This window comes from Papio anubis, chromosome 4 (genome assembly GCF_008728515.1).
Source record: "Papio anubis isolate 15944 chromosome 4, Panubis1.0, whole genome shotgun sequence".
Lineage (NCBI taxonomy): Eukaryota > Metazoa > Chordata > Mammalia > Primates > Cercopithecidae > Papio > Papio anubis.
The window spans coordinates 23,468,605-23,490,752 of record NC_044979.1 but is presented as its reverse complement, the minus strand read 5'-3'; the positions used below and the strand labels follow the sequence as shown (position 1 = coordinate 23,490,752).

The window sequence follows — 22,148 nt, the reverse complement described above, 5'->3', positions numbered from 1 at the left end:
TGGAGGTTGTGGTGAGCCAAGATCGTGTCATTGCACTCCAGCCTGGGCAACAAGAGCAAAACTCCATCTCAAAAAACAAAACAAAACAACAAAAAACTGCAAAATATGTGAAGCAAAAACTGATAAAACAGAAAGAAATAGACAAATTCACAATTGTTTCAATAATTAGATAGAAAATAAGCAAGGATATAAAATAATTCACCAAGAATATAAATATCTAACTGGCATTTAAGGAGCACTTTACCCAACAACAGCACAATATACATTATTTTCAAGTGTACGTGGATCATATAACAAGATAGAACATATCCTAGCTATGAAATAAACCTCAACATATTTAAAATAATTTAATCATACAAAGTGTATTATCTAACCACAATGGAATCCAACTAGAAATCAATAGCCAAAGGGTAATAGGAAAAAAAAAAAACCTAAACATTTGAAAACTAAATAACATACTTCTGAGTAACTCGTGAATCAAAAATATTCTCCAGGGTGGGGCCAAGATGGCCAACTAGAAACAGCGGCATTCGGAGGCTCCCATTGAAAAGAACCATAATAAGCAAGGTATCCAAGTTCTCTCATCAGAACTGACTAGGAGGCTGGTGTGATCCACAGAGAAGAAGGAAGAACAGTGTAGTGCAGCAGCCCACCTGAGAGCCACACAGGGCAGGAGAGCGCCCCTCTACATCCCCAGCCAAGGGAAGTGGTGAGTGAGTGTACTACCCAGCCAGGGAAATCATGCTTTTTCCACAGAACTGTGGAACCCATAGATTGGAAGATCCCACTCACGAACCCATGCCACCAGGGCCTAGTGTCCCAACCCCAGAGCCGTGAAGATTCTCAACCGCCTCTTAGCTGGAATCTGCTTAAGCCTACAGAATGCCCCAGGGGAGGCATGACCAGCACCACAGCTGTGGCTGCCTGCTGTCTAAGCTGTTTGAGTTCCTTGGGGGAGGGGCAGCGGCCGGCACTGGGACTCGCAACTGCCTCACACGCTAAGCTCCCTGGGTGGGGGAAGGGCATCATCCATCTCTATAGCTCCAGGCTGCATTTTTCCTCTGCTGGAGTCAGGGAGGCTGAACAGCTTGGTCCCGAGACATGTTCCCCACAGCCCAACATACCGACTATGGCAGAATGTGGCCAAAGTGCCTCTTCAGGCCTGGCCCTGGCCGATCCTTCCTCACTGGGTGGGGCTTCCCTGCAGGAACTGCAGTAACTCCAGCCAGAGGCTCAGGAACCCGGATCTCCCTGGGCCTGAGCCCCTAGAGGGAGGGGTGGCCGCAGTCTTTGTAGACCAGCAGACTTAGACTTTCCTCCTTGTAGTTCTGAGGAATCTGGGCAGCCCAGACAAGTGGGTTTCCCCCCAGCGAAGCATACCCCCCCAACCAAGGGACAAAGTGCTTCGTTAAATGGGTCCTGTTCCCCCTGCCACCCAACTGGGTGAGACCCTCCAACGGGGGTTGTCAGATACCCTATACAAAAGCAATACTGCTGGCATCAGGCTGGTGCCCCTAGAGGTCAGAGATCCCAGAAGAAGGAGCAGGCATGCTTCTTTGCTATTCTCCAGCCTCCTTAAGTGACATCTCCAGGCCCCGGAGTCAACCAGATGACTAGGGTCTGAAGTGAAATCCCAGCAAACAGCAGCAGCCCTATAGAAAAGGGACCTGACCAATGAAAGAAAAACAAATAGAAAGCAACAACAACAGTATCAACAACAACTAAAAAGCCCCCAGGAAAACCTCCTCCAAGGATCAGCAGCCTCAAAGATCAAAACTAGACAAACTCATGAAGGTGGGAAAGAATTAATGAAAAAACACTGAAAACCCAAAAGGCCAGAGTGCCTCCTCTCCTCCAAATGATCACAATGTCTCTCCAGCAATGGCACAGAACTAGTTGGAGGATGAGACAGACAAATTGACAGAAGTAGGCTTCAGAAGATGGGTAATAAAAAACTACGCTGAGCTAAAGGAGCATGTTCTAACCCAATGCAAAGAAGCTAAGAACCTTGATAAAAGGTTAGAGTAGCTGCTAACTAGAATAATCAGTTTAGAGAGGAGCATAAATGACCTGGTGGAGCTAAAAAACACAGCATGAGAACCTCGTGAAGCATACACAGGTATCAATAGCTGAATCAACCAAGCGGAAGAAAGGATATCAGAGTTTGAAGACCACCTTGCTGAAATAAGGCATGCAGACACGACAAGGGAAAAAAAGAATAAAAAGGAATGAACAAAACCTCCAAGAAATGTGGGACTTCATAAAAAGACTGAGCGTACAATCGATCGGAGTACCTGAAGGAGACAGGAAAAATGGAAACAAGTTGGAAAACACACTTCAGGATATTATCCAGGAGAACTTCCCCAACCTCGCAAGACAGGCCAATATGCAAATTCAGGAAATACAGAGAACATCACTAAGATATTCCATGAGAAGATCAACCCCAAGACACATAATCATCAGATTCTCTAAGGTCAAAATGAAGGAAAAAATGTTAAGGGCAGCCAGAGAGAAAGGCCAGGTCATCTACAAAGGGAAGCCCATCAGACTAACAGTGGCCCTCTCAGCAGAAACTCTACAAGCCAGAAAAGATTGGGGGCCAATATTCAACATTCTTAAGGAAAAAAATTTTCAACCCAGAATTTTGTATCTGGCCAAACTAATCTTCATAAGCAAAGGAAAAATCCTTTCCAGACAAGCAAATACTGAGGGCTTTCATTACCACCAGGGCTGCCTTGCAAGAGCTCCTGAAAGAAGCAGTAAATATGAAAAACAAAAACCAGTACCAGCCACTGCAAAACCACACCAAAATATAAAGACCAATGACACTATGACGAAACTGCATCAATCAGTGCACAAAATAAACAAATAGCATCATGATGACAGGATCAAATTGACACATTACAATACTAACCGTAAATGTAAATGGGCTAAATGCCCCAGTTAAAAGACACAGACTGGCAAATTGGATAAAGAGTCAAGTTCCATTGGTGTGCTGTATTCAGGAGACCTGTCTCATGTGCAGAGACACACATAGGCTCAAAATAAAGGGATGGAGAAAAATTTACCAAGCAAATGGAAAGCAAAGAAAAAAAAAAAAAAAGTAGGGGTTGCAATCCTAGTCTCTGACAAAACAGACTTTAAACCAACAAAGATAAAAAAAGACAAGGGTATTACATAATGGTAAAGGGAACAATTCATCAAGAAGAGCTAACTGTTCTAAATATATATGCACCCAATACAGGAGCACCCAGATTCATAAAACAAGTTCTTAGAGACCTACAAAGAGACTTAGACTCCCACACAATAATAGTGGAAGACTTTAACACCCCACTGTCAACATTAGACAGATCAACAAGACAGAAAATTAACAAAGATATTCAGGACTTGAACTCTCAGCTCTGGATCAAGTGGACCTAACAGACATCTACAGAAGTCTCCACCCAGATCAACAGAATATACATTCTTCTCTGTGCTACATGGCACTTCTTCTAAAATTGACCACATAATTGGAAGTAAAACACTCCTCAGCAAAAGCAAAAGAACTGAAATCATAGCAAACAGTCTCTCAGACCACAGTGCAATCAAATTAGAACTCAGGATTAAGAAACTCACTCAAAACCACACAATTACATGGAAATTGACCAACCTGCTCCTGAATGACTCCTGGGTAAATAATGAAATTAAGGCAGAAATCAAGAAGTTATCTGAAACCAATGAGAACTAAGAGACAATGTACCAGAATCTCTGGGACACAGCTAAAGCAGTGTTAAGGGGGAAATGCCCATATCAGAAAGCTAGAAAGATCTCAAATCCACACCCAAACATCACAATTAAAAGAGCTAGAGAGACAAGAGCAAACTAATCCAAAAGCTAGCAGATGACAAGAAATAACTAAGAGCAGAATTGAAGGAGATAGAGACACAAAAAACTCCCCCAAAAATCACTGAATCCAGAAGCTGTTTTTTTGAAAAAATTAGCAAAATAGATAGACCACTGGCTAGACTAATAAAGAAGAAGAGAGAAGAATCAAATAGACACAATAAAAAATAATAAGGGGATATCACCACTGATCCCACAAAAATACAAACTACCATCAGAGAATACTATCAACACCTTGATGCAAATAAACTAGAAAAATCTAGAAGAAATGGAGAAATTCCTGGACACATACACCCACCTAAGACTAAGAAGAAGTTGGATCCCTGAATAGACCAATAGCAAGTTCTGAAATTGAGGCAATAATTAATAGCCCACCAAGCAAAAAAAAGCACAGAAGTAGACAGATTCACGGCCAAATTCTACCAGAAGTACAACGCAGAGCTGGTACCATTCCTTCTCAAACTATTCCAAACAATTGAAAAGGAGGGGCTCCTCCCTAACTCAGTTTATGAAGCCACCATCATCCTGATGGACCAGGATGATGACACACAAAAAAAGAAAACTTCAGACCAATATCCCTGAGGGACATCAATACGAAAATCCTCAATAAAATACTGGCAAACCGAATTTGGCAGCACATCAAAAAAGGTATCCACCATGATGAAGTTGGCTTCATCCCTGGGATGCAAGGCTGGTTCAACATATGCCAATCAATAAACGTAATCCATCACATAAACAGAATCAAAGACAAAAACCACATAATTATTTCAATAGATGCAGAAAAGGCTTCTGATAAAATTCAACATCCCTTCACATTAAAAACTCTCAATAAAGTAGGTATTGATGGAGTATATCTCAAAATAATGAGAGCTATTTATGACAGACCCACAGCCAATATCATATTGAATGGACAAAAGCTGGAAACATTCCCTTTGAAAACCAGTACAAGACAAGGATGCCCTCTCTCACCACTCCTATTCAACATAGAATTGGAAGCTCTGGCCAGGGCAATTAGGCAAGAAAAAAAAAGTAAAGGGTATTCAAATAGGAAGAGAGGAAGTCAAATTGTCTCTGTTTGCAGATGACATAATTTTATATTTAGAAAACCCCATCATCTCAGTCCCAAAACTCCTTAACTGATAAGCAACTTCAGCAAAGTCTCAGAATACAGAATCAATGTGCAAAAATCCTAAGCATTCCTTTACACCAACATAGACAAGCAGAGAGCCAAATCATGAATCAACTCCCATTCACGATTACTACAAAGCAATACCTAGGAACACAGCTAACAGGGGATATAAAGGACCTCTTCAAGGAGAACTACAGACCACTGTTCAAGGAAACAAGAGAGGACACAAACAAGTGGAAAAACATTCCATGGATAGGAAGAATCAGTATCATGAAAATGGCAATACTGCTCAAAGTAATTTATAGATTCAACACTTTTCCCATCAAACTACCACTGACATTCTTCACAGATTTAGAAAAAACTACTTTAAATTTCATATGGAATCAAAGACAATCCTAAGCAGAAAGAACAAAGCTGGAGGCATCACGCTACCTGACTTCAAACTATAATACAAGGCTACAGTAACCAAAACAGACATGTAGACCAATACAACAGGACAGAGACCTCAGAAATAATACCACACATCTACAACTATCTGATCTTTGACAAACCTGACAAAAACAAGCAATGGGGAAAGGATTCCCTATTCAATAAGTGGTGCTGGTAAAACTGGCTAGCCATGTGCAGAAAACTGAAACTGGACCCCTTCCTTACACCTTATACAAAAATTAACTGAAGATGGATTAAAGACTTAAATGTAAAACCCCAAATGATGAAAACTCCAGAGGAAAACCTAGGCAATACCATTCAGGACATAGGCATGGGTGAAGACTTCATGACAAAACACCAAAAGCAATTGCAACAGAAGTCAAAATGGACAAATGGGATCTAATTATACTAAAGAGCTTCTGCACAGCAAAAGAAACTAGCATCAGAGTGAACAGGCAACCTACAGAATGGGAGAAAATTTTTGCAGTCTACCCATCTGACAAAGGTCTAATATCCAGAATTTACGAGGAACTTAAACATATTTACAAGAAAAAAACAGACAACCCCATCAAAAAGTGGGCAAAGGATATGAAGACACTTCTCAAAAGAAGACATTTATGCAGCCAACAAATATGTAAAAAAGCTCAATGACTGGACGCGGTGGCTCACACCTGTAATCCCAGCACTTTGGGAGGCCAGGGCAGGTGGATCACGAGGTCAGGATATCGAGACCATCCTGGCCAACATGGTGAAACCCCGTCTCTACTAAAATACAAAAAATTAGCTGGGTGTGGTGGCGCATGCCTATAGTCCCAGCTACTTGGGAGACTGAGGCAGGGGAATTGCTTGAACTCGGGAGGCAGAGGTTGCAGTAAGCCAAGATCGCACCACTGCACTCCAGCCTGGCAACAGATCAAATCTCCATCTAAAAACAAAAACAAAAACAAAAAACTCAACACCACTAATCACACTGATCATCAGAGAAATGTAAATCAAAACCACAATGACATGCCATCTCACATCAGTCAGAATGGCAATTACTAAAGTCAAGAAACAATAGATGCTGGGGAGGCTGTAGAGAAATAGGAATGCTTTTACTGTGCTGGTGGGAGTGTAAATTAGTTCAACCATTGTGGAAGACAGTATGGTGATTCCTCAAGGATCTAGAACCAGAACTACCATTTGACCCAGCAATACCATTACTGGGTATATACCCAAAGGAATGTAAATCATTCTACTATAAAGACACATGCACACATATGTTTATTGCAGCATTGTTTACAATAGCAAAGACATGGAACCAACCCAAATACCCATCAATGACAGACTGGATAAAGAAAATGTGGCACATATACACCATGGAATACTATGCAGCCATAAAAAGGAATGGCATCTGCCAGGCATGGTGGCTCATGCCTGTAATCCCAGCACTTTGGGAGGCCGAGGTGGGTGGATCACAAGGTCAGGAGTTTGAGACCAGCCTGGCCAATATGGTGAAACCCCGTCTCTACTAAAAATACAAAAATTAGCCAGGCATGGTGGTGGGCACCTGTAGTCCCAGCTACTCGGGAGGCTGAGGCAGGAGAATTGCTTGAACCCAGGAGGCGGAGGTTGTAGTGAGCCGAGATAGTGCCACTGCACTCCAGCCTGGGCAACAGAGTGAGACTCTGTCTCTCAAAAAAAAAAAAAGGCATTTGTAAACTGTCATGACCCTGGTGGCAGCATAGCAGTGAGAACGACCAGAGTTCATTCTCGTGGCCATCTTGGTTTTGTTCCTCAGAAAATTAAATGTCGCCAGAAGACTGAGAAGCTCAGGAGGATGAATTGCTGGCCCCGGCAAGTATTTATGATGGAGATGAATTTAGAAAAGCAGAATCTGTCCAAGGTGGAGAAACCAGGATCTATTTGGATTTGCTAGAGAATTTCAAGATATTTGTGAGCGCTATCTGCTCTATGGGAAGAACACCGTGGCAGCATGATCCTGTTTGCCTGCATGCAATTTCTTAAGGAAGAGACCCTACTATACCTGAATATTGTCTCTCCTTTTGAGCTCAAGATTGGTTCTCACAAAAATGTGCAGAGAAGGACAGCTCAAGACTCTCCCAACACAGACCTAGTTTTTGGAGGAACTTCTGGATCTGATACAGACCAAGAGGAAATTGTGGACGAGACAGCTGTGCAGGATGTGGAATCATTGTTAAATATGATCCGGGAAATGTTGGACTTTGATCAAGCTCAGCAGATAAAATGCTTTAGTAGTAATTTGTTCCTGTGCAATATCTGTTTCTTCAACAAGCTGGATAGTGAATGCATGTACTTCTTGGAGTGCAGGCATGTGTACTGCAAAGCCTGTCTGAAGGACTACTTTGAAATCCAGATCAGAGATGGCCAGGTTCAATGCCTCAACTGCCCAGAACCAAAGTGCCCTTCGGTGGCCACTCCTGGTCAGGTCAAAGAGGAGCTAGTGGAAGCAGTGTTATTTGCCTCTTATGACCGCCTTCTTCTCCAGTTCACCTTGGACCTGATGGCAGATGTGGTGTACTGCCCCTACCCATGCTGCCAGCTACCTGTCATGCAGGAGCCTGGCTGCACCATGGGTATCTGCTCCAGCTGCAATTTTGCCTTCTGTACCTTATGCAGGTTGACCTACCATGGGGTCTCTCCATGTAAGGTGACTGCAGAGAAATTAATAGACTTACGAAATGAATACCTGCAAGCAGATGAGGCCAATAAAAGACTTTTGGAACAAAGGTGTGGTAAGAGGGTGATTCAGAAGGCACTGGAAAAGATGGAAAGTAAGGAATGGCCAGAGAAAAACTTCAAGAACTGACCATGTTGTGGAACTCCCATAGAGAAATTAGATGGATATAACAAGATGACATGTACTGGCTGTATGCAATACTTCTGTTGGATTTGCATGAGTTCTCTCTCTAGAGCAAACCCTTACAAACATTTCACTGATCCTGCTTCACCACGTTTTAACCAGCTGTTTTATGCTTTGGATGTTGATGAAGATATTTTGGAAGATGAGATTGAAGACTAGTTAACTACTTGCTCAAGATATGGAAGTGGATTGGTTTTCCCTAATCTTTTGTCAAGTACACAAAGTAACTCTGCAGGATATTTAGAGTACTATTCATTCACTCTTCCTGTGTAGAAGATATGGAAGAAAAGGTTTATATTTTCATGTGGTACTACTGAAAAGGGTGCATTCATATATTTTTTTAATGTAAATTGAGAAAAATTATAAGCCAAGGGTTCAGAAAATGAAACTACAGAATATTAAATATTATAATGTGTCCAAAGCTCTGAGTAGTTAAAAATTAAATATTTATTTCCTTCCCCAAGCTTACGTAAGAAGAGGGGTCAAGAGTTAAACTTACAGACCCTTTGTCTCTGAGAAGCATCCCTCTAAGACATTCTGTTGGAGCTCCCTCAGTACTACTCCTTACAACCGGGGTAGGTAGAAGAAGCCTTATGAAAATTATACTGAGAATCTGATCTCGTTTACTCCACATTAATCACATTCCTACCAACCTAAATTTCTGCCAAGTCAGTTCTCTTTGGAGGAAGCCCTTTACCCTGTAACTGACTGGATGATCCAGTGTCATTTTGACCTGCTTTCCAGAATGGAAATTTATAATAATTTTAAAATATGTTTTAATACCACAAATGCTGTGGGGCACTTGATATTTATTAGTAGTGTATATGGTCCACTGGTTTCAGGCCAAATCTAGAATTTAGTGATACTGGCTTAGAAGAATTTAAGTTCTATTCAACTTTCCTGGGTGTTAGAGCCTAGATTCAAAATGACTTGTCTTTGCTACTTTTGTTCCACATTCTCTCTCTTTACCGTTGCTCTACCTTCTATTTGTAAGGACAATTTTAATATTAATTCCAGCAACACATGTTTTTATTTCCTCTGCTGGAATAGGAGAAAGCTTAATATATTCCCAATCTGAATGTTCTTGAGTTATCCACATTTACCACTGTATATGCATATAGTGACAGTATAACCTGTCTGTACCACTGTAGTTCCAGTCCTAATTTTCTAAATTATTTTTAAAGGTCTTCTCTAACAAGCTGTGGAAATTTGACTTCACGCTCTTTTTTTGCAACAGCAGTGTTTTGGGTGATAATTTTGAATTGATACTTGTTCCTTTTTCTGGGTTTTGTTGGCTTTTCGAAAAATTGTCTTTCCTTATCATTGGTGGGTGGACTTGATAGCAAAGTAAAATTTTTTTGAAAAGAGGACAGAAAAATTGAACTGCAGCTTGAGAACATATTCTTTTTTTCCTACTTTGTCATTGAAAATCGAGGAATCGCTTTTGACTGTTTTAGGTGTGTGTGTCCTGAGTGAGCAAGGACTGTGTTTTTGGATTGTCGAAGAGGATGTTTAATCTTAAAAATAAAAATAAATTTAAAAATCGTCTTGTAATTAGAAAGAAAAAGGAATGAGATCATGTCTTTTCCAGGGACATGGATGAAGCCAGAAGCCATCATCTTCAGCAAACTTAACACAGGAACAGAAAACCAAACACCACATGTTTTCACTCATAAGTGGGAGTTGAACAGTGAGGACACATGGACACATAGAGGGGAAAATCACACACCAGAGCCTGTTGGAGAGTGAGGGGTGAGGGGAGGGAATATAGAGGACATGTCAATAGGGGCAACAAACCACCATAGCACATATATACCTATGTAACAAACCTGCACGTTCTGCACATGTATCCAGGTGTTTTTTAGAGGAAATTGATTATTTCCTCAATAAAATATGAACTACCCCAACTCATTCAATATGAAATAGAATATTTGAATACCCCTGTAACTAATAAGGAAATTGATTTCATAGTTTTAAAACCCTAAAAAAGAAATCACCTGGCCTAGGTGGTTTTAGAAGAGAATTTTACCAATAAATAAAGGAAGAATTAGTACCAATTCTATACAATTTCTTCCAGAAAATAGGAGTTTTCAGTTCATTTTATGAAGCCATTATTAGCATGATATCAAAACCAGACAAGGGCAAAACAAAAAAGGAAATGACAGAATAGGATTTTGCATAAATCTAGATTTAACAAGATAAATCTAACAAAATATTAGCAAATAGAATTCAGCTCTAAATAAAAAGAATTATACACCATGACCAAGTGAAGTCTATTTCAGGAATTCAAGGTTAGTTTAATATCCAAAAAGTAATTGATGAAATCCTTCATATTAGCAAGCTTAAGAAGAAAAATCACAAGATCCTATCAATTGGCACATAAATTGGTATTTGACAGAATTCAATACCCATCCATGGTAAAAAGTGTCAGAAAAACATAGGAATAAAGGGGAACTTACTCAACTTAATAAAGTCAATCCTTACCACTTGATATAGTTTGGCTGTGTCCCCACTAGATCTCACCTTTAATTGTAATAATCCCCACGTGTCAAGGGCAGGGTCAGGTGAAGATAACTGAATCACGGTGGCAATTTCCTCATACTCTTCTCATGGTAGTGAACAAGTCTCAGGAGATCTGATGGTTTTATAAATAGGAGTTCCCCTGCATAAGCTCTCTTGCCTGCCACCATGTAAGACATGACTTTGCTCCTCCTTTGCCTTCCACCATGATTGTGAGGCCTCCCCCGCCATGTGGAACTGTGAGTCAATTAAACCTCTTTCCTTTATAAATTACTCAGTATTGGGTATGTTTTTATTAGCAGCATGAGAATAGACTAATACACCACTCTATTGAACATTGTGCTAGAAGTTCTAGCCATTGCAATAAGGCAATAAAAAAATAAAAAGCATACAAATCAGAAAGGAAGAAATAAAATGATCCCTCCTTGTGAAAGATGCTATTCTCTATGTAGAAAATCCTAATAAATTTACCAAAACACACACGCACGCATGCACACACGCGCGCGCGCGCGCGCACACACACACACACACACCCTTTAGAACTAATAAGTTATGCTAGGCCTCGGAATACAAGATAAATGTACAAAATTAATTCTCCTTCTATATATAAGCAATGAACATGTGAACACCAAAATTACAAATATAATACCACTTAAAATATCTGAAAAAAAAAAACTTAGTTGTACAGGGTTTGTATGCTCAAAAGCATATAACATGAATAAGAGAATTTTTAAAATATCTAAATGAGTGGAAAGATATAGCATGTTCATAAATTGAAAGCCTCAATAAAGATATCAGTTCTTCCCAGATTGGTATACAAGTTTAACACAATGCCTATCAAAATCCCAGCAAGATCTCTTTCATATATAGACAAGATTATTCCAGAATTTATCTGCAGATGCACTACAATAGCAGAAACAAATCTGACAAACAAGGATAAAGTGGGAGAGATCAGTCTATCTGATTTTAAGAACTTTTATATAGCTAGAGTAATCAAGACAGTAGTATTAGAGGAGAAATAAATATATACATCAGTGGAACTGAGGCAAGAACCAAGAAATAGACCACATAAATATGCTCCACTGATTTTGATAGGGAATTCAAAAGCAATTCAATGGAGAAAAAAGAGCCTTTTCAACAAATGGTGCTGGAACAACTGGATATCCATAGGCTAAAAAAATGAACCTTAAACTTACATCTTATACAAAAAATAACTCACAAAAAATCCTGTGTGTATAACTATTTGTAATAGCCATAAACTGGAAATAATCTATATGTCATTACAAAAAAAAAAAAAAAAAGGCTGATCCCAGAAGGTTACATACGGTATGATTCCTTTATGTAACATTCTTAAAATAACAAAATAATATAACTTGATAATACATTAATAATGGTTGCCAGGAATTAAGGAGGGGATGGGAAAGAAGGAAGCAGGTACTATAAGAGGACAACATGCGGGCAGTGTTCTCTATCTTGACTACATCAATGTTAATATCCTGATTGTGATATTGTTCTATGGTTTTGCAAGCTATTTTGGGGAAATTGGGTGAAGAGTTCATGGGATCTCTCTGTATTACTTCTCCCAAATGCATGTAAGTCTACAGTTACCTCAAAATTTAAAAGGTTAATTGAAAATATAGCTGAAATTCTATGGTTAAAAAATGGAATACTGAAAAAACAGTGATTTTAAGTGTCTGCAATTATTAGTTTACAAAAGCTCCCTCGAGGAAAACTTCCCTCTCTCAGACATTGATTTTTTTACTGGTTATAGAAAAAAATATCATAGCATATATACTGAATCCATTCTAATAGAATAAACAGAATAGATTTTTAGAGCAAACAACTACTTTACTTTTTAGTGACCATCTACTTTAACTAGATATATAGGTAAGAAGCTGGGGCCCAGAGTGGCTGTTATATTAGGAAGGCTGAGGTCAGAGCAGGTATCCAAATGAACATGTCCTCTAGGCATTTAGAAATGCAAGATTGGAGTAGTGCTTAAAAAAAATCATGATCAGAGATGAAGACTTATGATGGTAAAAGTCTTAAACTTTTAAGAAGTTATGAACTTACTAAAAAGAAAAAATATTATTTGTACTATGACAATATACCTAGGACTACGAAGTAGGTACGTGATGGACAAAAGTTCACATATTTCATTTCTTTTCTAGACTAAATCCAGCTACTTGCAGAAATATAAAGAAATACAGCACATCTTGGACAGCACCCAGAAATCACCCTTTTGTAATCCAAGGGGATGTTATGGCAAACTCTTCAGAATGGGTTCAGTCTAAGCCCCATGGGTCATTGGAAAGTTTATCACCTCTCAAAGGCCCCAAGAAGAATAAACATTCTCAAATCTGGGCCATAAAGAATGAAGACATAAAACCTCTCAGCAGCAAGTGGGAGACTGCTTCTTCAAGCTTTGGAATGGATGCAAATGTTCTAAAATATAAGAGTCTTCAAGCTGAAGAAACTAACCAGCAAAGCTCTAAGCATACAGCTCTCCATCTAACTAAAAATAAGGATGAGCAGGCCAATAAGAATGATGGACAACCCACCTTATATCTGAAGTTCCAAAGGGAGAGTTAATCTAGTTTTATATTGCTCTGAGAACTGTGAATGAAGGATAACATATGCTTATGTGGTAAAAAAGAAAAAAAGGAAAGCCCTCCCCTTCCCCTTTCGCTATCTCTCCCCCTACACATGCATATGCATAAACTACAAATTTTAGATATCCCATCTTCTGTAGTGGGAACATCTTTCAGAGATTTAAAAAGAAATCCAGAGAAAATACGGAAAAATATTAAAGTAGATATTTATATTTAGTTTTTACCAGCATGGAAAAAAATCTCTAAAGTTTTGATATCTTCCAAAACTACTTATGCATTTGACACCAAAAAACTTAAGAACTCAACGTAGGAATGACATGTAATATGTCACTGATTTTTAACCTCCCTACTAGACACTTTAATGAATCAGTCAACAAACATCATTTCCTGATTTTCTGTTATATCATTGGTGTGCTAGGAACCATTTCTCTCTACTAGGAGATTACCACATAATTGTATGGATAAAACATACCTGAATAAAATGATTACAGAATAAGATAAAGTGTTAAGTTGTGCACTTCCAATGATTAGAAAAAATACTGTATATTAAAAGTTACCAGTTGCACAAAGCAAAAATGTGGCACAAAATGGCACTGAAATGCATGGACTATGGTTTAAAATAGTCATTTTATTTCTCAAAATGTAGCAAAGGTGTAAAGATGTACAGTTTCCTTTACAGAAAATTAGTTTACATCTCCAGCCATTTATTCATGTGGACACTGGAATAAGTCCAGCACCTCAGTTTGTCATTCATAAGGCAGTGAGCACTGGCAGGGATTTGTGAAGGACACACAGAGGAGCAGGTATGTCAGGCAAAAGAGTCAGGATGGATGTGGTAAGTAAGAAAACAGAATCAAGCAGCCTTGGGTCATACGTCAACAATGGCATCCATTAGAGGATGAGGCTAAGCAGAGGGAGGGTCAGGTAGGAGAGGTACATTAAAAATACAGGCCACAGCCTAATTACGGCTGGGTAGAACTATGAAGATCTGGGGTTGAGTGATCTACTTTCAACAGTATTTCTAGTAGCTGAAGAGTTTTCAAGGAGAGCCCGCTGCACTGTTAAAAGAGTAACTATTATATTTTAAAGGACCATGACCATAGATTTCCTCAGGAATATTTAACATCTGGTGGGAGGCAAGTATCCTGGTTCTCAGAGAGTACCCCAACTTTTGGTATAAAATTCTCATTCTCAGTGATTATCTTGGGCAAGAGCAGAAGTCTACTGGCTTTTGGGATGCCCTCTGCCAGGTAGGTGCTTGGGCTTGGGAGAGCTGGAGGTTAATGTTCTGGATCATAGCATTTATTATAGCTGACTTTGGGATGGAGTAAGAGTGCTCAAAATTCAGTTGGCATTATCCACATAGATCAGGACAAAAGCCTAAACTCTGGGAAAATATTTATTTTTAATTCAGTGAAATGTCATTTGAATCTTCAATTGTCTGAGTTTGAGACTGTAAACTCTGGAATTTATTGTCTTTGTGAATGACCAAAAAAGGTGATAAACCAGTTTCCTGGAAGATGAAGGGATGCAGAGATATTACCTAAACAATTTTATCTTGGTCCATAATTGCACTCCTTGTATTTGATACAAATATAAGATGTTTTATCCAAAGTAAGAGGATTGGCAGTCCACTTCCTCACTATGCTACAATACTCTCAGTTTTCTGAGCATGCCACTCTCTCATAAAAGCCACTTATTCTCTCGGCCCAGCATCTCCTTCACCTGGCAGCCCCTACTTCTTTAAGATTCAACTCAACTGCTGCCTTCTCTGACAAACCTTTCATATATTTCCATAGAAATTTAAAACAACTATGATTAATATGCTGACAGTTCTAATGGGAAAATTGGACAATGCAAGAACAGATGGATAATATAAGCAGAGAGATGTGAACTAAGAAACAAACAAACAAAAATGCTAGAAATCAAACACTGTAACAGAATGAATGATGATGGACTACCCAACAGGTGAGACACAACTGAGGAAAGAGTCAGTATGCTTGAAACAATGTCAATAGAAACTAGTAAAACTTAAATGCAGAGCAAAAAAGCATGAAAACTCCAAAATATCCAAAATATCCAAAAACTGCAGGACAATTTTAAAAGGTATGTAACATGTGTAATGAGAATATCAGAAGTAAAAGTAAAAAAGGAACACAAGAAGTATTGAGGCAATAATGACTGAGAATTTCCCAAAATTAATGACACCAAACCACAGATCCAGAAAGCTCACAGAATACTGGGAAGGATAAATACCAAAATAATCAAAGACCAAGAAAAAAATCTTGAGAAAAAAAAAACAGGAAAAAAACACCTTATGTATAGATAAGCAGGGATAAGAATTACATCAGACATCTCTTCAGAAACCATGCAAGAAAGGAGAGAGTGGAGTGAAATATTTAAAGGGTTTAAAGAACCACTGTCTCAGCTCAGGCTGCTGTAACAAAATACCATAAACTAGACTGCTTAATGAAACAATAGAAATTTATCTCAGTTCTGAGGCTGGCAAGCCCAAGATCAAGATGCCAACAGATCCATTGTCTGGTGAGAACAGTCATCTTGGTTTGCAGGTGGCCGTCTTGTATCCTCTTATGGTAGGGAGAGATCATCTCATGTCTATTATGACCACTAATCTCATTCATGAGGGCTTCACCCTCATGACCTAATTACCACCCAAAGGTTCTGTCTTCTAAAACCATCACACTAGAGGTTAGGATTGTAACATATGAAATTTGGGGGATTCAACATCGGACCACAACAACAACTGACTACAGTTCTGTATCCAGTGAAATTGTCCTCCAAAAGTGAAAGAGAATTGGACTTTTTCAGACAAACAAAAATTGTGGGAATTTGTCACCTCTAGACTTGCTTTTTTTTTTAATGTTAAAAGAAATTCTTTAGAAAGGATGAAAATTATACAGGTCAGAAATTCTGGCCTATGTAAAGCAAGGAAAAGCAATAGAAAAGGAATAAATAAAAGTAAAATAAAATATTTTATTTTTCTTAATTACCTATTCAGAAATTATAGCCTATTGATAAGTGAAATGAATAGCAGCAATGTTGTAAGGAATAGGAGGGAGGAATTGGGAATACCCTGTTATAAAATACTTGTACTACCAAAAGAAGTAAGTGGTATAGTGTTATTTGAAAAAGGATTAGATTCATTGTAAATGTATCCTGTAAATTCAAGGGTAAAAAAGAAGTATAATTGATACACTAAAATAGGAAAAAATTAAATCATACAAAATATTCAATTTAAATAGAAGGAAGTAGAAAACAAGTGGAAGACAAAATAATAAAAAAACAAGGTAATGAATAGAAAACAGTAACAAATATGGTAGATATTAATTCAGCTATATCAATAATTACATTACAAGTAAATGGTCTAAATACAGCAGCTATAAGACAGGAGACTTTCAGAATGGATAAAAAGGATCCAATGTGACTCGTATGTCATAAAGAGATTTTTATTCGAACTTTTATTTTAGGTTCAGGGAGTACATGTGCAGGTTTGTTGCATGGGTAAATTGCATGTTGTGGGCATTTGGTATATCACTCATGTAATAAGTGTAATACACAATAGGTAGTTTTTCGATCCTCACCCTCCTCCCACCCTTCACCTTCAAATAGGCCCTAGTGTCTATTGTTCCCTTCATTGTGTCCATGTGTACTCAATGTTTAGCTCCCACTTATAAGTGAGAACATGTGTCATTTGGTTTTCTGTTCCTGTATTAATTTGCTTAGGATAATGGCCTCCAGCTTCACCCATGTTGCTGCAAAGGACACTATTTCTTTTATATGGCTGCATAGTATTCTATGGTATATATGTACCACATTGTCTTTATTCAGTCCACCATTGATGGGCATCTAGGTTAATTCTATGTCTTTGCTACTGTGAATAGTGCTGCAGTGAACATACACATGCATGTGTCTTTATGGTAGAACAATTTATATTCCTTTGGATATATACTGCATAATGGGATTGCTGGGTCAAATGATTGTGTTTTAAGTTCTTTGATAAATCTCCAGTCTGCTTTCCATGGTGGCTGAACTAATGTACATTCCCACCAACAGTGTGTAAGCATTCCTTTACTCTGCAACCTCACTAGTTTTTTGTTGCGGCTGTTGTTGTTTGTTTGTTTTTTTCTTTGCTTTAACAATAGCCATTCTGACTGTTGTGGGATGGTATCTCATTGTGATTTTGATTTGCATTTATCTAATCATCAGTGATGTTGAGAATTTTTTCATATGCTTGTTGGCCATGTGTATGTCTTCTCTTGAGAAGTATCTATTCATGTCCTTTGCCCTTTTTTAAAAAAATTGGGTTGTTTGTTTTTTGCTTGTTGATTTAAGTTTTTTATAGATTCTTGATATTAGACCTTTCTTAGATGCATAGTTTGCCAATATTTTCTCCCCTTCTATAGGCTGTTTACTGTGCTGAAAGTTCCTTTTGCTGTGCAGAAGCTCTTTAATTAGGTCCCACTTGTAATTTTTGTTTTTGCTGCAATTGCTTTTGTAGTCTTCAACATGAAAAATTTGCCAGAGCCTACGTCCAAAATGATATTTTCCAGGTTTTCTTCTATGGTTTTTACAGTTTTAGGTTTTACATTTAAGTCTTTAATCCATCTTGAGTTGATTTTTGTATATGGTGAAAGGAAGGGGTCCAATTTGAATCTTCTGCATATGACTAGTCAGTTATTCCAGCACCATTTATTGAATAGGGTGCTCTTTCCCCATTGCTTGTTATTGTTGACTTTGTCAAAGATCAGATGGTTGTAGGGTACATTATATCTGGGTTTTTAACCTGTTCCATTAGTCTGTCTGTTTTTGTACCAATACCATGTTGTTTTGGTTACATAGCCTTGTAATATAGTTTGAAGTCAAGCAGTGTGATGCTTCCAGCTTTGTTCTTTTTGCTTAGGATTGCTTTGGCAATTCAGGCTCTTTTTTGGATCCATATGAATTTTAGAATTGTTTTTGTTTTCTAATTCTGTAAAAAATATTGTAGTTTGATAAGAATAGCATTGAATCTGTACATTGTTTTGGGCAGTAAGTCCATTTTAACAATATCAATTCTTCCTATTCATGAGCATGGAATATTGTTCCATTTATTTGTGTCATTTCTTATTTCTTTCAGCAGTGTTTTATAATTCTCATTGTAGACATCTTTCACCTCCCTGGTTAGTTGTTTTTATAGGTATTTTAATCTTTTTGTGGTTATTGTGAATGGGATTGCATTCCTGATTTGGTTCTCAGCTTGGGCTTTATTGATGTATAAGAATGCTATTGATTTTTGCACATTGAGTTTTGTATCCTGAAACTTTGCTGAAGTTGCTTATCAGATCTAGGAGCCTTTGGGCAGAGACTATGGGGTTTTCTAGGTATAGAGTCATGTGATCTGCAGAGAGATGGTTTGACTTCATCTCTTTATTTGGATGCCTTTTATTTCTTTCTCTTGCCTAGTTGCTCTGGCTAGGACTCCCAGTACTATGCTGAGTAGCAGTGGTGCAAGTAGACATCCTTGTTTTGTGCCCATTTTCAAAGGGAATGCTTCCAGCTTTTGCCCATTCAGTATGCTGTTGGTTGTAGGTTTATCATAGGTGGCTCTTATTATTTTGAGGTATGTTGTCTTGATCCCTAGTTTGTTGAGAGTTTTTAACATGAAAGGATGTTGAATTTTATCAAAAGCCTTTTCTGCATCTATTAAGATGATCAATAGATGCAGAAAAGATTGTTTATGGTTCTGTTTATGTGATGAATCACATTTATTGATCTGCATATGTTGAACCAACCTTGCATCCACCTTGATTGTGGTGGATTAGCTTTTCGATGTGCTGCTAGATTCGGTTTGCTAGTAAGTATTTTGTTGAGGATTTTTTCATCTACGTTCATCAAGGATATTGGCCTGAAGTTTTCTTTTTTCATTGTGGCTCTGCCAGGTTTTGGTATCAGGCTGATGCTGACCTTATAGACTGAGTTAGAGAGGAGTCCTCCCTCTTTGATTTTTTGGGATAGTTTCAGTGGGTTTGGTACCACTTTTTCTTTATATGTCTGGTAGAATTCAACCATGAATCTGTATGGTCCAGGGCCTTTTCTGGTTGGTAGGTTTTTATTACTGATTCAGTTTCAGAACTTGTATAGTATGTTCAGGATTTCAATTTCTTCCCGGTTCAATCTTGGGAGGTGGTATGTTTCCAGGAATTTATCCATTTCTTCTAGGTTTTCTAGTTTGTATGCATACAGGCATTCAGAATTGTCTCTGAGGGTTTCTTATACTTTTGTGGGGTCAGTGGTAATGTCCCCTTTGTTATTTCTGATTGTGTTTATTTGGATATTCTCTGTTTCTTCATTACTCTAGCTAGTGATCTATCAATTCTACTTATTCTTTCAAAAAACCAAATTTTGGTTTTGTTGATCTTTTGTGTGGTTCTTTGTGTCTCAGTTTCATTCAGTTTGGCTCTGATTGTGCTTATTTCTTTTCTTCTTCTAGTTTTGGGGTTGGTTTTCTCCTGTTTTTCTAGTTCCTCTAGGTGTGCTGTTAGATTGTAAATTTGAGATCTTTCTTTTGGATGTTGGCATTCAGTGTTATAAACTTTACCCTCAATCGTGCTTTAGCTGTGGCCAGACATTCTCATATGTTGTATATTTGTTTTCATTAGTTTCAAATAATTTCTTGATTTCTGCCTTAATTTCATTGTTTACCCATAAGTAATTCTGGAGCAAATTGTTTAATTTCCATGTAATTGTATGGTTTAGAGAAATCTTGGTGTTGATTTCTATTTTTATTGTGCTTTAGTCTGAAAGAGTGGTCAGTATGATTTCATTTTTTCTTTAATTTCTCAGAATTGCTTTATGGCCAAGCATGCGGTTGACCTTAGAGTATGTGCCATGTGCAAATGAGAAGAATGTATATTCTGTTTTTGTTGGGTGGAGTGTTCTGTAGATGTCTGTTAGGTCCATTTGGTCAAGTGTCAAGTTTAGTTCCAGAATAACTTTGTTAGTTTTCTGCCTCAGTGATATGTCTAATACTGTAATGTGTCATGACATTAAAAGAAGTTGAATTGCTTGATATACACCATAGATTGAGATCTGCAGCTGCATTTGCCCACTATTTCAGACAGACAATTTATTTCATAAACAGATAATGTAAACTTAATGGTATCAATAAATACATCAAGTACATGGAAAGTACAGTTCTTTCCATGTATTTGCCCTTCCTTATGATTTTCTTAATAGTTTCTTTAGTTACTTTATTGTAATATGGTATGTAATACATATACAAAATATGTGTTATCAGCTGTTTGTTATCAGTAAGGCTTCTGATCAACAATAGGCTATTAGGTTTTGGGGTTTCAAAAGTTATACATTAATTTTCTTCTGTATGAGAGGGTTGGTGCCTCTAATTCCTGGATAGCTCAAGGGTCAGCTGTATTTGTTCACAGATACCATGACTGTCTTTGTAGAAAACGCAAGGAAATCAATAACAACAACAAAAACTGGGAGTAATAAGTGATAATAGCAAGTTGCAAGACACTAGGTTGATATACAAAAGTCAACTGCTTCTTATATGCCAGCAATGAACAATTGGAGTTTGAAATTAAAAACACATTGCCATTGACATTAGCATCAAAAAATAAAAAGGAAATACTTAAGTATATGTCAAGATCTATATGAGGAAAACTATAAAACTCTGATTATAAAAACTACTAAAGAATAACTAAATAAATGGAAAGATAGTCCATGTTCATAGATAGGAAGACTCAATATTGTCAAGATGTCACTTCTTTCCAACTTGATCTATAGATCCCAATTAAAATCTCAGCCAGTTATTTTGTAGATATCAACAAACTGTTTCTAAAGTTCATATGGAGGGGCAAAAGACCCAGAATAGCCAACACAGTATTGAAGAAGAACAAAGTCAGAAGATGGACACTACATGTCTTTAAGACTTACTATAAACTGGGTGTGGTGGCTCATTCCTGTAATCCCAGGACTTTGGGAGGCCAAGGCAGGATGTTCACTTGAGGCCAGGAGCTTAAAACCAGCCTGGGCAACATAGCAAGACCCCGTTTCGGCCGGGTGTGGTGGCTCACGCCTGTAATCCCAACACTTTGGGAGGCCAAGGTGGGCGGATCATGAGGTCAGGAAATCGAGACCATCCTGGCTAACATGGCGAAATCCTGTCTCTACTAAAAATACAAAAAATTAGCCAGACATGGTGGCGGTCTTCTGTGTCCCAGTTACTCAGGAGGCTGAGGCAGGAGAATGGCGTGAACCTGGGAGGCAGAGCTTGCAGTGAGCCGAGATCATGCCACTGCACTCCAGGCTGGGTGACAGAGCAAGAGTCCGTCTCTAAAAAAAAAAAAAAAAAACCCTGTTTCTACAAAAATAAATAAAAAGAAAATTCTAAAAACGGACTTACTATAGAGGTACAATAAGCAATACAGTATGTTATTGGCAAAATAACAGATCAGTGAACAGAAAAGAGAGACAAGAAAAAGATCCACATAAATATAGTCAACTCATCTTTAACAAAGGAGCAAAGGCAATACAAGGGAACAAAGATAGTCCTTTCAACAAATGGTGCTGGAACAACTGAACATCCACATACTGCAAAAACAAACAGACAAACAAACAAATCCAGACAGAGACCTTAATGCCTTCACAAAAATTAACTCAAAATGGATCACAG

General features: G+C 38.1%; 2 protein-coding genes and 1 pseudogene across 13 annotated transcripts in view; 2 read left to right on the top strand and 1 right to left on the bottom strand.

Moving 5' to 3' along the window:
* Positions 1 to 22,148, bottom strand: part of CYREN (cell cycle regulator of NHEJ) — a 163,179-nt gene that overhangs the window by 112,395 nt on the left and 28,636 nt on the right. The gene's annotated exons all lie outside the window — the stretch shown is intronic.
* The window catches only part of AGBL3 (ATP/GTP binding protein like 3), a 148,624-nt gene that overhangs the window by 122,180 nt on the left and 4,296 nt on the right, over positions 1 to 22,148 (top strand). For 8 of the 12 annotated variants that reach the window (XM_021936288.2, XM_021936286.2, XM_031665902.1 and 5 more), the window contains one exon: positions 13,016 to 13,958. The exons of 1 other annotated variant lie outside the window; for it this stretch is intronic. In XM_021936288.2, coding sequence (XP_021791980.2) covers positions 13,016 to 13,436 — 421 coding nt within the window. In that variant the 3' untranslated portion in view covers positions 13,437 to 13,958. Of the gene's footprint in view, positions 1 to 494; positions 669 to 13,015; positions 13,959 to 22,148 lie in introns of those variants that run through there. 3 more of the 12 variants (XM_021936292.2, XM_031665901.1, XM_021936289.2) reach the window with 3 other exon arrangements.
* Positions 7,110 to 8,971, top strand: LOC103883266 (annotated as a pseudogene).